Raw genomic sequence first — 19,706 nt, 5'->3', positions numbered from 1 at the left:
TATATTTGTGGAAAATTTTCCAGTGTTTTTGCACCTCACCTTTGACCCGGACACGTGACTGACCTTTGGTGCATGAACCAAAACACAGACAACTTAAGTCAAACTGGGTCTTTAAATTGTGCAGCCAAAATGTTTCATAACCTTTATTATAAAGTAAACTATTATAGAGTACTCAATATCATTTGATGCAATAATGTCATAAAAGATAAATGGCTAACTACTGGGATTTGAATTTGTCAAAGTTCATTTTCATCTGTTCTGGACTGCAGGTAAATCTCACCTTTTGATACGAGACACTAAGGTTTTTGAAATGCTTTAAGACATTGGGTTTATTTCTCTAGTAGTTCATGAGAATATATTCCATGAATTATCCATCTTTTCTGATAACTGAATAGGAAAAGGTAAATAAAATGAAAAATAAAGAAACGACGGAAAAAAACATTATGAGAAAATCAATTGAAATGCAAATGAGTATTATCGCCAACGTGCTACCTAAAATCATATTCTACATCTGTGTAGTTCAGATGAAAATGCTTCTAATTGAAATGCCACCTATAAAATCACAATACTTAACTGATCAGTTAGGTTTGTACTTTGGCCTTGATGTCTAGAACAGGACAAGTATCAGAGTGTTATATAAACAAAATTAACGAGGTGTTTAAACCTGCAATGACAACATCAGCTGCAAAGCATTATAAAGTTTCTCATTTATAAAGTGATAAGTTTACCCAAAAATGAAAATTCTGCCATTTACCCAGCCTCTTGTCATATCATACCTGTATGACTTTCTTCCTTTCGCAGAACACAAGAGAAGATATTTTGAAGAATGTTGTTAACTGGCCCCCATTCTGTGTCCATACAAGTTGATAGGGTCCAGTGCCGTACGGTTATCAATTATTTTTATTAAAAGGTGTTCTTTTGCATTCTGCGGAAGAAAGAAGGTCATACAGGTTTGAGGGGGGGTAGAATTTTCATTTTTGGGTGAACTATCATTTAAATTAGTTTCTAATACAGATCTAACAAGTGACAAAAGACTGCTGCCAGATCGCCATCTAGTGTCACACAAAACCCAGAACCTGTTTATCAAAACTCTCCTTTTATTGTGTTTTCGACAACAGCAACCACACAAAGACAAAAGTCTCACTTGAAACATTAACCTCAGTTGAGTTTATCAAAATACTTCAGTTTGCCTGCGGGGTCTGGAATAATCTGTAAGGAAAAAGAGCAGATAAAGAGATATTGTAACTGATCGTGTACCTGTGTAAATACGATCAAACACACACAACCACAAATTAATACTACACACTTTTCTCTTCTGCAGGATGATTTTAGCACTCCATTTGAATTTATTGCATTATTACATTAATTTGGTATTTGTGTACTATGTGATACAGTCACACACAATAATATATAATTTTGACAAAATGCTGTCAGATCTTTATCTTAGACCACATAATAAACCGATTTACAATTATAATAATTCACTTTTTTAGGAATCACACACATCCACTCACACACACAGACAAGAACTTACTGTATCACTGCCAGGCTTCCATCCAGCTGGACACACTAACGCCAAAAACACATGAGAGTCAGTGAAGCAAACCAGTAACAACAACTAAAGTCAATTAGGTATATTCTGATCTGCAGTTGTCTCAGATAAGTATGGAGATTTAAATTGACAGCACTTTAAGAAGAATGCCAAATAAGTTCCATACCTTCTCCATGTTTGTCCGTGTACTGGAAAGCCTGCACCAGTCTGAGCGTTTCATCGACAGATCGGCCCACAGGCAGGTCATTCATTGTGATTTGTCGGAGAACACCTTTATCATCAATAATGAAGAGACCTCTGAAACGCAGGAGAAAATAATTTAATGTTATTCTTATTTTACAGGCTTGTCCTGAGCATCGGCCCACGCAAAACCTTCCAGCACGTTGCATACGACAAAACATTTTTGGATCCAGTACCTGAGTGTGTGTCCTTGGTCCTCCAGAAAGACGCCATAGTCCTTGGATATCTGGTGTGTGAGGTCAGAAAGTAGAGGGATTTTCATTGGTCCAAGACCTCCTTGTTTTCTGGGTGTGTTGATCCTGAAATAACACAAACACAACAGTGAATCCATTGGGAGTGGTCACTTAAGTGCATGACAACACAGAACCTGTAATATACTACCAGTTCAAACAATGCAAAGATGTTATCCCATTCCAGGTATTGTCTCACCAGGCCAGGTGGGTAAACTGGGAGTCCACAGAGCAGGCAACCACTTCAGCGTTAATGGCCTGGAACTCATGGAAGCGGTCGCTGAAGGCAATGATCTCAGTGGGACACACAAACGTGCTGTAAAGAAAAACAATCCAGTGAGGATCACAATAACTCGTTCAATGTCCTTTAACATAAAATAGCACTTTTGCCCTATTTTACAATCGAAATGTGTCATATTTCAGAGATTAATGTCAACAAATGGGTACTCGACACCAGAAAGGACCAAGACCTGAATGGAAGTTAATTTGCTTAAAGATCATTTCATTATGCACAGAAATAGGGTCATTTCTTCATATTTAACATGAGCACACAATACATCAATGTGTTCAACTCACAAGTCCAGAGGATAGAAGAAGAATACCAGGTATTTTCCTTTGTAATCTGACAATTTCAGATCCTTAAACTCTCCATTTATGACAGCCGTTCCCTCCCAGTTTGGTGCTGGTTTTGAGACTGAAAAAGAATCATAACATATTTACTCCATATTAAACGTATATTGCATAAGTAATTTGCATAGAAATGAAAGGTTCGTGGATCTTTAAGAGATCATCACAATGCATGCTAAAGAAAGCTCGTGGATCCAGGATTTATTTACAATGACGTGTCCTTAGAGGCTGTGCATTTCTAAATAACACACAAAGCATGAGCACAAGTTTGAGTTTGATACTCGGCAAATACTCATATTAACAACTAGGACCGTAAATAAACGATGGCTTTCTAACACAATAGACAAAGTTTGAGCCAAAACACAACACTACGCAGAACTAATGCAACCTTCAATGCAATAGCACTGCAGCAAAGATATGTTATCTCGCAAAATCAGTCGTTGCGTCGCAGTGAAACAGGCTTTCATTTCAGATCGTTTTGTTTTTATTCTTCTAATATTAAGGGCGAATGCTAACAGACTGCGCTTGTGAATTCTGACAGCTGTTGGATGTTTTTTGCTAAATACAATGCAACAATTACCCATGTTTGTAAAACAATCAAAACTGTATGTTTTAAAGACATGCATGTGACTTTAAACAGCATAAATGAGTAAAGTGACACACTTTTGGCTTTGCTCAGGTGTAGTGAATGATCAGAGACGGGCACGCGGAAAGCCTCTCCGGGATAAACGTGTCCACTGGCGTAATTATAACACTCCTGTTCCTTCTTCCCGTTCACACCATCACAGGCAACAGACCCGAGGAGGAAAAACAGGGCGATACAGATCCACTCACAGCGACTGACATCCATTATTGAGCCTTGTAGGAAGCACGTCTCTCTCTCTCTCTCTCTCGCTCTCTCTCTCTCATTGATTATTACGTGTCCTGTCGTCGATCTATATACTGACATGATCTACTGCAACAGTCCCGAGGGCCTTGTTATGTCCCTGTATATGTTATAGAGATCTGTTTTTATCTTTGTACGTGTTCATTGTTTTATTCATTTTAATTGACAAATATAAATCCATTAGTAGTCAGTGTTAGTGTTTCATAATTTTAAAAGGACGCTTTTTTCTGGCACATTTGTTATTGTTTCGTCTCAAGTTCAAGTGCGTTTTATCATCAGATCGTTGTATGTGGCCAACTGCAGTTTAGAAATTACTTTATTAAAATCTGTATTTGCTATTTTGCTCTTTTACTTGTTTAAACAATCTGGCTAATATTCAGTTTTTAACTATCATAGTAAAATACTATTATAAGCTATTTGCGTTTGCTAGTATTACGGTCATCCGGACACACTGTGGCGCTGTCGTCCCGCATATGACTATTACTTCCGCTCTGCCTTGCTCTTGTTCCGTATATGGCTGCTCTTTCCGCTCTGCCGCTGTTCTGTTGTTCGGGATGGTCGCTATTTGGCGGGAGCTCACCGGATTAAAACCTCTTTAAACCTAGTAACTAGTTAGTATTTCACAACTTAATATGTTATTTTAATGGTTTGTCGCTACATTATGCCCTACTGACAGTTAAACAGTATTTGAATCCACGATTGTCTGAATCTTTCATACGACTGCGTTTAGTGACTTTTTCTTACATAACCCGATAGAGGCCGTTGCACGCTTTAAGCCCTTGTATGTTGTATGTTTTTAAACAATTTTAATGTAATTTATATTTTTATTCAAATGTTGAGTGATTTTATCGGCATTAATCCAGTTTCTAATTTGTTGGTTATTCGAAACGATGTGAAGTTAGCGAAAGAGCTAAACACGCGAGTGGCTCGAGGCAGCTGCACCTCATTGTAATGAACTGTACTTGAAGAGTTTGATTCCAATATGAGATAAATCCGTTAAAACCAACTGCACTTTTATTGATATTAATTGGAATGCAGTGTTGAAAAGAAAACATTATTTTTGAAGTAATCTCATTTTAGAACTAAACTCTTCTCTTGCAAGAGACAAGAATGTTGACATTTTAAGAGTCTCATAATGTTTAAAACTTAATAAACAGACCAAGTCATGGGTTAAACCTTAAATAACCTTAAATCTTAGTACCAAAACGAACATGAGTCTGTTCTATTCAAACTGTTTATGTAGAGCTTCATTTATAGTTTATACAAAGTCTCCCCAGAAAAAATCTTTTGTGGACATTATTATTGAGGAATATCACACACTGAGTACAACTGTATGACAATTATATACTTATCACTAATGACTTTTATACTTTTGTGTGTTACAGCAGATTTTTTCCATACTAGACATCATTTGAACACCATGGCTGACAGTGATGATGAGTACGACCGCCGGCGCAGAGACAAGTTTCGCCGAGAGAGGAGTGACTATGACCGGTCCAGAGAGAGAGAGGACAGAAGGAGAGATGACTGGAATGACCGGTGAGGACCATAGCCTGAAGAAACATTTGACAGAATATTCTCAGTTTTTCCCGTTAGGCCTGTGCTAATTTTGTGTTTCACAGAAGGAAGACAAAAAAACTGTAAAACGATGTAAAGGCACAAAAATGATTAAAAGAAATGCAAAAAATTGACATTTGTAAGCAAACAAAGATAACTGTGGTTAGATTCTACTGACTGTAGACAGGAGTCTTGTATGTTTGTATGGTTTTATATGTTTGTTTTTTGGTTGTCGTTTACTGGCGGCCCTCGGCAAGAGAGTGGGACCGGGGCCGTGAGCGCCGCAGCCGTGGCGAGTACCGCGATTATGAGAGAGGAAGACGGGAGAGATTTTCCCCTCCGCGTCATGACATGAGCCCTCAGCAGAAACGTATGAGGAGAGACTGGTAAGATGTTTTATGTGTTTGGGTAGATTCCGGATGTAAAGAGTGTGTGTCAAACATAGCTTACTATCTTTATCTACCCACTTTTGTCTTTCAGGGATGACCATGGAGGTGACCCTTACCATGGGGGCTATGACCTGGGTTACGGAGGTGGAGGTGGACCCAGCTATGCCCCCCCTCAGCCGTGGGGTCATCCTGACATGCATCTAATGCAGCCCCATCATGGAATCCCTATACAGGCCAGGTGAGGGAGAGGAAGCCATTTAGTTTTACTTTAGTGAATTTGTTTGAATGAATCAGTTCGAAGCTCAGTGATTCAGGCTTTTGTGTCAATATTTGATGTGCACAGAAATCCACCCTAAAAATCACTCTGCAATTACATCAACATGAAGATATATGGAGAGCCTTGGATGTTGTAATAATATTTGGAACTTATTCCACCATCCTCTTGATTTCCTTCAGACTGGGAAACATCCATGATATGGATCTTGGTCCACTTCCTCCTGTGATGAAGACCTTTAAGGAGTTCCTGCTTTCTCTGGATGACTCTGTGGATGAGACGGAGTCGGTCAAACGCTACAACGAGTACAAGATTGATTTTAGGCGTCAGCAGATGCAGGATTTCTTCCTAGCCCATAAAGATGAAGAGTGGTACGACTACACCTAAAGTTCTTGCTGTCGAATTTTGTTATGCATGTATTCACAGGATTCTGCCCTTCAGATATTTTACTAATGTTGATACCCATAGTACCATTAGTTTAAGTTAGGATAGCCTAATTGAGTCAGGGATGCCCTAATGTTGTTCTGCATTTGAAATTCAAAGGGCATTATACCATCAAGATGTGTTAATTCTTTGTTCAAAATGTTCAAGATCACAATTTGTTAAATATTAGTGCATCTCTGTCATAAAATATTAGCCCATCTTTGCCATAAAATAATTTGTTCTTGTTTGTGCCAGTCAGATTATTCTTTCATTGTCCTTCTACAGATAAACATAATAGATTAATGCTGTCAAGTGTGTTCTGGGACTTTGGAAATGTTTCTTTTGTCAGTTTATCTTGACAGCAAACAGTTGTTGCTTAATATTTGTTATTACATTTCAGGGTTTCTTTTGTTTGCAAATTAACATTGTTCTTCCCTCCATCACTACAAGGTATTGGAAGATGAGAAAAGCCCTTGGACCCGACACGGGATTGGCTGTTAGTCAGTCAGGGTTTGCACTGCGCACAATGCAGATGCCATTAGAATTCAAGTACCAGGGCTCTTAGTCAGACAGCCGAGCATTCAGAATCCAAACTGGCCTCCGCGGTCACGGACAGGCGCTTTTTTTTATTTCTTTAGTGTGTGATGCCTTTCTTCCCCTTTTTCTTTTTCATTTTTTTGATATTTGGATCAATCAGAATTCCCAAAAACGCTGAAATCGTGTGTGTTCGTGCACACACCTTTGAGAAGACCGCTCTCAGTGTAAATGTGTTGTAATTCGGGGAGTTCATCAGGTAATTTAAGTGCACACAATGGAAATGTGTATTTCAATTGTTTAACTTTTGCTTGTTGATTAAGTTTTTCTCATTTTTTGTTTTCGGCTTTGTGGGTGAGTGGAATAACTTGTTACTGTACTACACAACACACTTAAACACAGAAAGACTGAAAGATGTGCACTTCAGCTGTCTTGTTAGTGTGGTTCTTCATTACATAATTTAGTGAGCTGCTTGGCAGTCTACTGCCACACTGAACCCTATTTAGTTTGAACTACATAACCATCTTGCAGACCTTAAACATGATGCCTATGTAGGGAGCTCACTAGGTTTTGTAACAGTCACAATGTTATGTGGCAGAAAACTGCGTGGGATATTGAGGTTGATGATTTATTTGTGCAGACTATATTAGATGATCAGTTGGTGATGGATACAGAATTCTTAAATGAAATGCAGGGGTTGGGATTAAAGTTTGGATGACCTGGAAATTGTAGCTAACATTGTGTTTTCTTCCACATCCACCTTGTTTTTCCCTCTCTTCTCTGGCTTTGTCTCTACCAGGTTTCGTTCCAAGTACCACCCGGATGAAGCCAGCAGGCGTAAAGCAGAAGCACACAGCGCTCTGCAGAACAGGCTTAATGTCTACATGTTTCTGATAGACAACGGCTGGTTTGATTCCATCTCTCTGGACATAGAACGCGCTCAACCAATCACCAAGATTTTAGATGCCGGTATGGACAATTGAATTTGCATACCAGATTTAAATGTAATAGCTGTGCTTAAGTTTAAACGTCTTGGCAATCCACTGGTTGATTGTTGGACAACTGATTGAACATCTCCAACTTTTGCCTTATGTTTCTCAACATATTAATGGCGTTTATGTAATCAAAGCATTAACAATTTTAAAATAAGTTTTGTTTCATTTTAGCCGTGATAAAGATGGAAGGAGGAGGTGAAAACGATCTGCGCATCCTCGATCAGCCAAATGAGGAAGAGGAGGATAGAGAGAGGCTGTCGTCAGGTGGGGCTGGGTCTGAACCTCCCAGACGAGACGAGTCCAAACCAACAGATGTCGAACGCAAACCTTCGACTGAAAAAGAAAAGGAGGTGAGTTTATTAGATTACGGAGAAGACGTTTGAGATTTTACATTTTGAGATTTTATTTTAAGGCCAGGTTTCACAGACCAAGTTTAAGGCTAGTCCCGGACTAAAATGAATGTATGACCTATGTTAGCTCAATATAACATGCCCAGAAATATCTTAAAATAAATCAGTGCCATTGTTTTGTCTCAAGATACATACCAGCAATGTATTTTTCAAAAGGATTTTTCTAAAAGCGACATAAATATCTTAATTAAACAAAGGCTTAGTCCTGGCTTAAAGTGTCAAGAAACCTCCCCTTTCAGCTACATTTTACCTCACTGTCGTTATAAAAAAATGCTATTAAAATGGGTGTGAACACTGTGAGAAGAGCCATTAAAAACAGCAAAGGTTCCGGCATGGGAGACGGGAGCTCCAATCACAAGGCGATGTCATGAATAATTAGGAAAATGTATTCTCATTGGTCAAGAAAACACAGTCTCTTCAATAATAATAATGAGACACCAACGCGTCATCGATGTACTATAGTACAACGCCACGTCACATCCTTTGACGTTGGCCCGATGATGATTTTAAATCCGAAAGGCAAAAATAGCAAAAAAAGCTTGAAATTTACTAGTTTTCTCTACTGTAATTACTTACAGTTGCAAACATTTTTTTCTATAATGTGCAACACAACCAACTTTGTTTACATCTAAATAAATGTTGTTTAGTGGCTCCTTAATCTAAGCAGTGTCTGTGAAACAGGCCGTAAGATTTTAAAGTGATTTTAAGTGTTAAGTTTTGTCCTGATCTTTGTCTGTTTGCATAGGGAGAGGGAAATGAGGTGGTAGAGAAAGACGCAGGTGCTTCTGCAGCAGGCAGTGAAGGAGAGGAGAAATCTGAACCAGAACCAGCCGCTCAACCCATCCCAGAACCTAAGAAGGTCAGTGGGTTGTATGCTTTGTTTTTCTCTCTTTGGCAAGTTTTACTCTAAATCCTGCAGCTCAGTCATAACTTGTGTAAATGATGGCACTATGTTACACTGTCTCTCTTTCTTTTTAGACGGGTAAGAAGAGAAAGAGGAAGCACAGCGGAGACAGTGAAGATGAAGCCAGCGCATCAGAAAGCGAATCTGATTCGGACTCTGACTCAAACTCGCACTGCTCTGAGAAACCCCCAGAGAGAGAAGGAGAGCCTGATGAGGTAGAGGAGAAAGAAGAAGAAGAGGAGGAAGAGGGTGAAGGTTAGCATCGCTTGCTAGTAGTGTCGCTCCTATTCTGAATGTGTTTCCTGGTAAACCGTATTGTGATGCTCAGATCTGTTACTCCTGTCATGCAGCTGCTGATGCGAAGGAGCAGGTGGACGAGAAGCCGAAGGAAAGAGAGAAAGAAAAAGAGAAGAAGCCCAAAGATGATCAGCCTCTGAGACCTCGGCCTCTTCACAGGACGTGCTCCCTCTTCATGAGAAGCATAGCTCCTACTATATCAAAAGCAGAGATTGTTGCTGTGAGTGTGCAGATCAGACATGAGTGTGTTTAAGATTATTTCTTCATTGAGTGGTGATGATAAATCTGCTGTTTTTGTCGCAGCTTTGTCGACGCTATCCGGGATTTATGCGTGTGTGTTTGTCAGAACCGCAGCCAGAGCGCAGGTGAGAGACCAACATCCACAAAGTTCCATAAAATCTGTGTTTCTTGGTTCTTTATGAAAAATAATTAATAATAATAATATAATGGCAAATATTATAAATACATTTTGTTTCAGGTTTTTTAGACGTTGCTGGGTGACATTTGATAGAGGCGTAAACATCAAAGAGATCTGCTGGAACCTGCAGAATATTCGTGTGAGTTTCAGAAGACACTCTAAAGTCACTCGGAGGCCATCCACATGTAGACGCATTTAGCTGTATATGTAAAGATTTTCTGTCGTATCGGTGTACATCCACACGGATCTGGTGTTTGGGAACCTATTATTTAGAAACCGGGTCCCAGAGTAGATAAATCTGAAAACGGCACCCTTATGTGTTCAAGGGTGTTTTTTTAAATGATGATGTCATCACCCCAGCCAGCATAATTTATGCATGCTCCAATTTCACCATTTTAAGTGTATCTCTGTGGCAGATTTACCGTGCCACATACTGATTTGGCGTGTATACTACATCGTTTTGAGTCGGTTTAGCGGTTTCACGTGTACACAGATATTTCTTGAGATATGTCGTGAAAAGGAAAAAAACAGTTGGATAGGGAAAGCTCTGGTTTCAAGTCTTAACCTGATCCTCCTCTTATTCTCTTGTCTCCCTGTCCAGCTGCGGGACTGTGAGTTAGCTCCCGGAGTCAATCGGGACTTGGCACGCCGCGTACGAAACGTCAACGGGATCACTCAGCACAAGCAGGTGCTCCGAAATGACATCAAACTGGCTGCCAAATTGATCCATGCTCTGGACGACAGAGAAAAGCTCTGGAATCAAAAACCTCGAGGAGAGACACCCACTCTGGAGGTATTGTCACTTATTCAAATGTGATGCGGTGTTAAATATATTGACAGTGAGCTCATAAAGTAAAATTTGTTTTTTCACACTTCACTGACAGCTTCCTGCTCAAAATCCCATTCTGAAGAACATCACTGATTACCTCATTGAGGAAGTGAGTGCAGAAGAGGAGGAGCTCCTGGGGAATGTTGGTGGAGTTGATTCAGAAGAGGGAACTAAAGAGGGAAATTCCACGGAGATTACTGTGGAAAGAGATGACAAACTTGTCAAGGTCAGGTAGCGAAAGTGATGAGTGATGATAATGTGTTTAGAGAAAACAGAACCTAGTTCTTTGTAAAAAGCTCAAAAATGGTTAACCACAATATAAACAATAAGAACTTGAAGAAAATATGGTACTTTTTTTTATTAAATTTCGCATTGTTCGATTAAAAAATGTTCTGTTATGCATAATGATATTTTAAATATTTATACATTTATACACATTTTAAGTACTTGTATGCAAGTGTTTGTTGTGTAACCCATTGTAACAGAATTTCATGCTATCAAAATCAGGTTCTGGATCGTCTGCTCTTCTACCTGCGTATTGTACACTCTATTGATTATTACAATTCCTGTGAGTACCCGAGCGAGGACGAGATGCCGAACCGCTGCGGCATCATCCACGTGCGTGGACCTATCCCTCCGAACCGCATATCCCATAGAGAGGGTGAGCCACGATTTCACCACTGACCAGTGGAGTTACCCGTGTTAATGTATGCCTGCCATTGCTATAGATACAAGAGAAGTTCTCTTTAACTTTTTCTATTTGTCTTGTAGTTGGGGACTGGCAGAAGACATTTGAAGAAAAACTGTCATCTCTGTTCAGTGTAAAGGAAACCTTGTCTGAGGATGAAGCTGCAAAAATGGGCCGTAAGGACCCAGAACAGGAAGTGGAGAAGTTTGTGTTGGCCAACACGCAGGAGTTGGGCAAGGATAAGTGGCTTTGTCCACTTAGTGGAAAAAAATTCAAGGTGAAGGAGGGGCATTGCTGTATAAACCACCTAATAATTTTGACCGTTTCTGACAGAACATTGCTGCATCACTGTCATTTGCACAATGATAAAATCTAAACTCCATGGTCTCTCAGTTGCAACTGCATTAACAACATTAATAAAATGATTCCGTCTCTCCAGGGCCCAGAGTTTGTGAGAAAGCACATTCTCAACAAACACGGGGATAAGATTGAGGAAGTGAAAAAAGAGGTTGTGTTTTTCAACAACTTTCTAATGGACGCAAAAAGACCCTCGATCCCAGAGATGAAGCCTCCCCTCCCTCCTGGACCTGGCCAGGGTAAGACACCTGTCAATCACGTTGATGATTTAGCCATGAAATTGCACACTAAAATGAGCTCTAAATGATCACTGTGTGTCAACCTCTTTCTCTTCCTGATTTTAGGAGTGCTTTCACCTGGAGCACTTCCATTTCCACCGCAGGGTCCTCAAGGCCTTATGGGTTTTGGCCAGCCCCGACCTCCAGTGATGGGTTACGGAGGTGCGTGTTTGCATGTGACCAAACTTTATAGAATTTAGCAGGGCCGGAAATCAGAGATCTCATGATGCGGTTGAGGAACTGTTCCTGTACAAAGTTAACGATGCTAGCAGTATTTTGCAATAAAAATATTTTCTTGATTAATAGTTCTATTCTCCAATAACAAAATTGCATGGCAACCAGTTTTGTTTTCATAGTATTCATAAACTGCTTCAATGTGTATTGTGTAGTAGCATGTCCATTCTTTATAAAATAAATTTAAAAAATCGATGACCGCTTTAGCAGACATGTTTTGTTTTTGCTATGTTAAGACATTTTCGGGTGTTTTACCATTAAACAGGTGGTCCACCTTACCCCCCCAACCAGTATGGAGGTGGTAGAGGTAACTATGACAACTTTCGTGGACAAGGCGGCTACCCTGGGAAACCAAGAAACAACCGGTGAGACAATTTTAATGCATTGGCATAAATCATGACATGACTCCCTTAAGTATTGTTAGTTATTTGTTAAAAGAAAAGTTTAATATATCTGCTAGTATGTGCCAATAAATCAGATCTTTGCTTTTCAGAATGATGCGTGGAGATCCTCGCAATATCATAGAGTATCGTGATCTAGACGCTCCAGATGATGTGGACTTCTTTTAGAGTTCCTTTTTATTCTCTGCATTTTAATCTTTTTTTATGATTATCTCAGCATTTCCTTGTAATGTTATGTGCATTCATTCCAGGAATTCGCTATCTCTGTCCTGTGTGTTGTATAACTGCGTACACTGTTACAGAGTCACCTTGTTGTACTTTTTTTTTGCTTCGAATAAAATTTTAATTTGGATGTCATTTGTCTAATGTTTTATTTGACAATTTAAATGTAACCATTTTAAAGAAATATATATTTTCTAGGTTCAGTGCAAATCAAGAGGTTTTATCTAGTATCTGCATCATAGTTATTTAAGTTCACACGCAAAGTGTCATATACAAAAATAGTTTTGTTGATCCGGTCATTTCACTTTCCTGTTTCTATCAGTTTTTTTGTAATATGAATTTTATGGTCTTATATATTTATATGTTTAGTGGTAAATGATGGGCTGTTGATAACAAAGTAGTTCTTGCCCTGTTAGTGTATTTTTAGTCTACTAAATAAGAGTAATAGTCCTGTGGCCATCGAACCTCCTGAAACTCCAAATGAATACAAAGTTTATGTCTTGAATATAAAGGAGTATTAAAGTTTATTAGTTTGTTCATGGGTTAGTGATTTTGCCTCCTTTGCCTTTTTTCTGTGCAATTCTGTGAAAATGTCAACTTAACTGTAAAATATTAAGTTTTTACCAGTGGTTTTTACTATGGTAACAGCAAAGATTTTAACATTTGGTGGTTCAAATACCCATGTGAGCTCTCCAAGTTTGTAAAGCACTTGTTTTATTTTTAGTGTATGAGTTTTCATAGTCAGGTAAGGCCATTTTCAGGATTGTCACATCCACATCGCTACATATTCCTTATAAATGGTCACATGAAAATGAATATAAGGTAACTATTTTATGTTCTATAAAGACACATCCCTTCTCCTTTCATTGGGTATTATTGCTTCAGGACTGTGCATTTTATTTTATAGAAATCCTTCAAAGTTTATCGTCTCCCAAAAACAGCGTCCTTTTTTTTGACACCCAAACAAACGCATGTTTATTTCTCTTTTTTTTTATATATATTTTTTGCATAGACTGACATTTTTTTATGTTTAGACTCCATCAACAAGGGTTCATTAAAATATAAACAGATGGTTCAATATAATCGTAACAAATTCATCCTCTTAGCATTTTAATGTCACTTCAATAAAGCAAAAATTCACTTCCAATGCTGGAATTGCATATCTCAAAACCAGTCTTAAGTAGCTCAGGAACATTTTTTCTTTTATGCCAAAAATCCATAGGATATTCAGTTAAAATCATGTTCCTGGAAGATATTTTGTAAATTTCCTACCGTTAATATATAAAGACTTTATTTTTGTGAGTGGATGGCCTGCTACAGTGATTTTTTTGCACCCTCAGATTTCAGAGTTTTAAACGGTTGTTTTTCCGCCAGTTATTATTGTTAATTATTGAGCTTTCAGATGATGTAAAAATTTATATTTCAAAAAATGTACCCGTAGGACTGGTTTTGTTGTGCAGGGTCACATACAGTATGAGTTATACTGAGAACATACTAAACCTTAGATAAACTATTTATTCTGATAATCAATAATTACTAAACATAAACAAACGTTCTTGTTGTTTAAAAAGAGGCAAAATCACTAACACGTGAATAATTTACCATGTTGAGCGCATTCTCATTTTAAGCCTTATTGGATTCAAGTTTCTGCTAAATGAAAAAATGTCACCAAAGCACTTTGTTGTGAGAGTCACCACAGGGTAACCCGGGGTTAAGATGATCTTTTGAAAGATCTTTTGTCTTTATGACTTTATGATTGCATTGTATGCATGATAATTTTGCTGTTTTGTTGAACCAAGCATACAGTAAATATTTTATCTGGCACACACACAATGATCTAATGTAATTGATTTGTATTTTGTAAATATTATTGGGATCATTAACGTTTCTTGGGTACATGCAAAATTTTTGGAATGAGGAACTAAAAGTGCTGTGTTTTGATTTATACTACAGGGAGAGTTCTCTTATATTTAAGGACTGAGTGGGGTGAACAGCTTGGCCATTTTGTTGTTTGGATCTTCACTTGTATCTGGGAACGTTTGTTTCTTTCTATGATACTGTTTAAGAAAATGGAAAGTTCAGAAGGATTCTTGGAAATGGACATGGAGCGTGAACCTAAGTCAGGGTTTCGGAAAGGTACGAGTTCATGTACTGAATATTGACTAGTAACAGTGCAGTACATGGATCAGTTCAGGTGTTACTTTATCGTATAGTTATTGATCAAATTGTTTAAACTGCAGTTGCAGCAGTAGTCCAAATTATTTAGCTTTTATCCTAGAATGAGTTTTCTGTGATTATATTATAGAAACACTGCTCACCAAGTGTCTTTTTTATCATATATAATAATTTATGTGGTAAATAATTTACCTTTGACCTCTCTCACTTGGTGTGAGAGATGTCAAGGCTAAAATACGACCTAGAAACAGACTGCCTATGTATGAAAGAAGTCAACGCTGTCCTTCTAAAACCTTGTGTGTTTAAATTCACTGTTTTTCAGGAAATGGAGAAAACACTGAGCTTTTGAAATGATTAAATACCGTGTTGTCAAGCACTTATAAATACTTTTTATTGTTTCGATTTTTTGCAAAACCCAGTGACAAACATAAAGGGTGACTAATAATAATGATTTATTGCAAAAAAAGAAAACCACAAGAAACTGAGATTATGGGTTTAAGAAGGACATAAGTATCTATACATTTATGTTGATTTCTGCAGGCGCTCCATGTGGCAGGTGGATTGGTCTCCTTGTGCTGCTGGGAACGGTTGCCATGGTGATTTCCATGGTGATGATATTTGTCATCTGTGAGTAGATCAATGTGAATGTTTAAAACATTTTGCAGTGGTTTATGAAGTGAGTTTTTTAAACAACTGCAATGTAATTGCTTCAATTACATAGTCAATTGTGTTGGAATTGAGTTGAATATCACAAACCTCAAAGTTTTTTTTTCAAAGATAGTGGATGGACAATCAAAGTTTCTGATTAAATCCGGTTCTAACTTATAGATCACATTAACGCATTAACCAACTAAATGTTGTTACAACCAAGCAAGTGTGATTTTGCTTTGTCAATTATTAGATATAGTTAATTGAAAACTGTTTTTTTTTTGCTAGGTGGAGACCTGGTGAAGAATGTCATTGAGGTGCAGAATTCAGTGTCCAGTCTGAATTTATATTTGAACAAATCCAGTGACCCAATGCCCAATGGTATCATTCTTTTCCAGTTTTCACATAACACATCATTCCAAAGCAGCTTTGAAAGAAATAGACAATTTACCAAAAATAGACCTTAAAAAATATTTACTATAATTTGTATCTGTAAGGTGTCCCAGAAAAAAGGCTTTCCAATATAGAGACTTTGGTGAAAAGTTTTAGCTCATCATGGAGTTCAGTCACATCCAAACAAGATGGAAACCTGCAAAGACTTGGTGAGAGTTTATTCTTTACTATTTTTCTTCTTGTTAATTCTCAACTTTGATCCAAGACATAAAATGTGATTTGATTGACAGAGCAGCATCAAGACACGTCTATAACTGAGATAAAGAACCTGCTGCTCAGTTTGAGTTCTTCAGTATCAGCGCTGACCTCCAAACTGAACGATGCAGGTCAAGTCAAACCAAAATAGTAGACCAAAAGTGGACTTTTACACAAACATTAAAGATGTTTGGCAATCAATATTATTTTGGAATAGCTGCATATTATTGTCTTTTTGTAACCTTTACCTTTTGCAAATTTTGTGTCTTCTCAGTTAGCAAGCAGGAACAGAAGCTGACTGAAACAGAACTATTGTTGGACAGTTTGAAGACATCATTCACAAATCAACAAAACATACAACATGACTTTGGTATAGAGCTAAACACATCTTGTGAAAACCAAGCATTTAATTTTTAAATAAATGAACAAGCTGTGTGAAAGGAATTATTTACTATAATTTGTATCCACAAGGAGTTTCAGAAAAGAAGTTGACAAATATTGAGACGTTGTTGAACAGTTTTAGCTCATCCTTGAATTCAGTCACATCCAAACAAGATGCAAACCTGCAAAGACTCGGTGAGTTTATTCTTGTGCTTTATTTCTTCTTGTTATTTCTTATCCTTAAACTAAACCTAAATGTAATTTGATTGACAGAGCAGCAGCACAGCGCTTCCATCACTGAGATAAAGAATCTGCTGCTTAATTTAAGTGCAGTATCAGTGCTCACCTCCAAACTGAACGATGCAGGTCTGAAGATTTACAGATCAAAACATTTCTAAGACAAAACAGCAGGATATAAGTTTATTTTAGTCACCTTTGTAACCTTCGTGTCTTCACAGTTAACAAGCAGGGACAAAAGCAGACTGAAACAGAATGTAAGAAAGAAACTAAACATATTAGTATCAGAGTTTCCAATGGATTTTTTTCATTTAATACGGAAATGAATATGATAAAATATGAATATATATATATATATATGAATTACAAGTATATATTTGATATACAAATTACATAATTATATAAACAATGATAAATGGGATAGATTAATAATAAGTGTTTAATGATCATTTTAAGTATTTTTTATAATAATTGTGCTTATGTACTGTATTTTTTGTGTCTACTGTTAAAGACACTTTGTCCAACTCACTGAGAGGAATTCAGAGTTCATTGTCTAATCTGACTGCTTCTGTATTATCTCTTTCTTCTGAACAACAGACCACCGGTGAGTGAGCACTTTTCTGTACTGAAGTAGTTTTCAAACATCTTAGTCTTCGATCAGCCAAACGCTACTTTGGTGCTTTTTCTATAGTGTAGGCCTACGGTAGTCTACCTTAGCCGGAGAGATAAAACTGACAATTCTGTCTTGTTTTCAGAAGTAAGAGTCATAAGCAGTCTGAATGAGTTGAAAGCCCATATAAACAACCAAACAAAATCATCAGGTAAGTCTGGAACATGAGTGGAAACTCACCCAGAAATATTTATTTAGTTTTTGTCAATGATCAGCATTCTTTCCAAATAAAACTACAAGGTTATTGTAGTTTATTATAACAAAAACGAAATCTATTAAAACATGTCAGTTAATTGCAATGAAATATTAGGCTTAATATTACTTTAAAGGGATGGTTCACAAATGAAAATGATGTCATTATTAACTCACTAAGGTTGTTCCACAGCTGTATTTTTTTTGTTCTTCTGAACACAAAGGACGCTATTTAGAAGAATGTCAGTAACCAAACAGATATCATCCCCCCGTTGTAGGGCAAACAAATATTATGTGAGTAAATGATGACAGAATTTTGGGGTGAACTGTACCTTTAAAAACAACAAAACTAGAAATGGTGTGTCATGAGTCATGATATTCATGGCAATGCCTTGGGTTTTATGTGGAGAGAGTGCACTCTCAGCAATAAACTGAAATTAGTTTACATTCACTGTAAAAAAAAACTCAAAACTTTGTAGTGACTGGTTACATAAAAATATGTAATAATAATATATAAAAGAATATAACAAATAAATTATTCTTACAAATACCATTATAGACCATTAGCTGTTTACCATTAATACCCCTATGTCCTTGCACTGTAAAGGCTATAGCCACAGTAATATTTCTGAATTTAATCTACAGGCGTTTAAGTAAAGTGTCCTTTTTTATTTCATTCTGTGAACTGTTGACAGCATATCTCCTCTCTCCCTCTGCAGTCAGATCTGTACCCACCTGTAGATCAGGCTGGACCCCTTACAGCAGCAGCTGTTATCTGTTCTCCACCAACACGCTGAACTGGATGGAGGCGCGGGACTACTGTACAGAACAGGGAACATCGCTACTGAAACTTGACGGGAGTGAGGCCGAATGGGTAAGAAACCCCACTCCTTATGTCACACACACTTTAAGTGTCCTTGTGTTTATCTCTCTCTCAGATTTTGCTCTCTTTAGACTTTTGTGACGAATTTGACCAAACCAAATAATTACTGGATCGGTCTAACGGATCAGACCACGGGGGTGTGGAGATGGACTGACGGGACTCCTTACATCATGAAAAAAGAGTACGTTGATATTATTTAGAACATATGCGCATATTCAACTTGTTGTAAACACTTAGGTGGTTATTATATTTAACTTGAATCTCAGGAGGGATTGAGGTTTTTGAGTATACTGTTTTTATAAAAAATGTGTGTTTCGTGAACATTAAAGAACTCTGTCCACGAGATGCCGTCTGCGCCGGGGAATGAGCTTATGAAATGTGTCACTGATGTGTTGCAGACACTGGAGTGTAGGACAGCCGGATGACTGGAAAAATCACGGTCTGGGAGAAGAAGGTGAAGATTGTGGCCATTTAAAGTGGAGCGGGGAGTTAAATGACTCTCACTGTTCTCTAAAATATAGATACGCTTGCAAAGTCTAGTTTTGTACCTGATGTAATTGTGGAATGAGGCAAAAAGATCTGAGATATTATTGCATTAGTTCAGTTATGCGGCGCTGTTTGTGTTTTCATCCTAAGCAAAGTCAACTTCTCTTGTTACCTTATTTACTTGTTCTAAAATAAATCAAAGAACGTCACCCTAATTATTTGCTTCTTTATTTCTGTGTTCCACATTTTAAAAGACAAAACTGTGAAAATGACATGTGAACATGTTGAAATAGTAATAACTGTCTTGATTTAGAGGTTGTTCAAGTAGCTGTCCTCTTTCAACCCAGCATGCCCATCTGTGTGGAAGGGACAGCTGAAAATATTTGTTCTTTGTACGGTTACATTTACACATTGCCAGACGCTTTTATCCAGCGTGACAGTGCTTTTGAGATTTACATTTTTTGAGTAGGCTATATGGTTAAAAATCATGACTTTATGTGCCGCTAATGCAACGCTCCAATAGGGGGTTTAATGCTCTGTATAAAAGTGAAATCAAATACCACTTTTATTTACTGTTCTGAAAGAATTAAAAATGACTGGAACTTGTTTGCTATTTCCGTTTTGTCTGTGAAGAAATTCAT

At 37.6% G+C, this 19,706-nt stretch overlaps 3 protein-coding genes across 4 annotated transcripts; 2 read left to right on the top strand and 1 right to left on the bottom strand.

Annotated features, from left to right (window-relative positions):
* Positions 1-1,079: 1,079 nt before the first annotated feature.
* On the bottom strand, positions 1,080-3,550 carry prdx4 (peroxiredoxin 4). Its single transcript, XM_056747021.1, has 7 exons — positions 3,313-3,550; positions 2,599-2,716; positions 2,222-2,338; positions 1,969-2,091; positions 1,719-1,849; positions 1,535-1,569; positions 1,080-1,209 (listed from the first exon to the last, which is right to left on the bottom strand). Exons 1-7 carry the CDS (start codon positions 3,497-3,499, stop codon positions 1,159-1,161), a joined length of 762 nt encoding a protein of 253 aa, XP_056602999.1. The 5' UTR covers positions 3,500-3,550; the 3' UTR covers positions 1,080-1,158.
* A 467-nt stretch (positions 3,551-4,017) lies between these two features.
* Positions 4,018-12,880, top strand: srrt (serrate RNA effector molecule homolog (Arabidopsis)). The gene is made up of 20 exons (XM_056746778.1): positions 4,018-4,146; positions 4,921-5,075; positions 5,336-5,478; positions 5,573-5,719; positions 5,938-6,126; positions 7,512-7,681; positions 7,879-8,057; positions 8,863-8,976; positions 9,096-9,276; positions 9,372-9,538; positions 9,622-9,683; positions 9,797-9,875; positions 10,338-10,529; positions 10,621-10,791; positions 11,073-11,226; positions 11,337-11,530; positions 11,693-11,849; positions 11,955-12,050; positions 12,388-12,487; positions 12,616-12,880. Exons 2-20 carry the CDS (start codon positions 4,956-4,958, stop codon positions 12,689-12,691), a joined length of 2,691 nt encoding a protein of 896 aa, XP_056602756.1. The 5' UTR covers positions 4,018-4,146; positions 4,921-4,955; the 3' UTR covers positions 12,692-12,880.
* Positions 12,881-14,735: 1,855 nt separating this feature from the next.
* Positions 14,736-19,548, top strand: asgr1c.1 (asialoglycoprotein receptor 1c, tandem duplicate 1). 2 transcript variants are annotated; one of them, XM_056746607.1, is made up of 14 exons: positions 14,736-14,881; positions 15,461-15,547; positions 15,857-15,949; positions 16,066-16,170; positions 16,252-16,347; positions 16,491-16,586; positions 16,691-16,792; positions 16,871-16,963; positions 17,056-17,091; positions 17,346-17,438; positions 17,590-17,655; positions 18,416-18,570; positions 18,651-18,760; positions 18,978-19,548. In XM_056746607.1, exons 1-14 carry the CDS (start codon positions 14,797-14,799, stop codon positions 19,117-19,119), a joined length of 1,359 nt encoding a protein of 452 aa, XP_056602585.1. In that variant the 5' UTR covers positions 14,736-14,796; the 3' UTR covers positions 19,120-19,548. The 2 variants fall into 2 exon arrangements, with proteins under 2 accessions (XP_056602585.1, XP_056602584.1); XM_056746606.1 differs by having other exon boundaries at positions 16,688-16,792; positions 18,978-19,547.
* The last annotated feature ends 158 nt before the right edge of the window (positions 19,549-19,706 follow it).

Source organism: Triplophysa dalaica, chromosome 4 (assembly GCF_015846415.1).
Source record: "Triplophysa dalaica isolate WHDGS20190420 chromosome 4, ASM1584641v1, whole genome shotgun sequence".
Taxonomy (NCBI): domain Eukaryota; kingdom Metazoa; phylum Chordata; class Actinopteri; order Cypriniformes; family Nemacheilidae; genus Triplophysa; species Triplophysa dalaica.
This window is presented reverse-complemented; position numbering and strand designations above follow the sequence as displayed.

Excerpts from the sequence above, each read along its gene's own strand:
- prdx4 (XM_056747021.1), bottom strand. The coding sequence starts at position 3,499 with ATGGATGTCAGTCGCTGTGAGTGGATCTGTATCGCCCTGTTTTTCCTC. Across the intron at positions 2,339-2,598 it reads TTCTTCTATCCTCTGGACTT|CACGTTTGTGTGTCCCACTG; the intron begins GTGAGTTGAACA and ends TTTTCTTTACAG. Across the intron at positions 1,210-1,534 it reads GGAAGCCTGGCAGTGATACA|ATTATTCCAGACCCCGCAGG; the intron begins GTAAGTTCTTGT and ends TTTTCCTTACAG.
- srrt (XM_056746778.1), top strand. The coding sequence starts at position 4,956 with ATGGCTGACAGTGATGATGAGTACGACCGCCGGCGCAGAGACAAGTTT. Across the intron at positions 11,531-11,692 it reads TTAGTGGAAAAAAATTCAAG|GGCCCAGAGTTTGTGAGAAA; the intron begins GTGAAGGAGGGG and ends CCGTCTCTCCAG. Across the intron at positions 12,488-12,615 it reads GGGAAACCAAGAAACAACCG|AATGATGCGTGGAGATCCTC; the intron begins GTGAGACAATTT and ends TTTGCTTTTCAG.
- asgr1c.1 (XM_056746606.1), top strand. The coding sequence starts at position 14,797 with ATGATACTGTTTAAGAAAATGGAAAGTTCAGAAGGATTCTTGGAAATG. Across the intron at positions 14,882-15,460 it reads TAAGTCAGGGTTTCGGAAAG|GCGCTCCATGTGGCAGGTGG; the intron begins GTACGAGTTCAT and ends TGATTTCTGCAG. Across the intron at positions 15,548-15,856 it reads GGTGATGATATTTGTCATCT|GTGGAGACCTGGTGAAGAAT; the intron begins GTGAGTAGATCA and ends TTTTTTTGCTAG.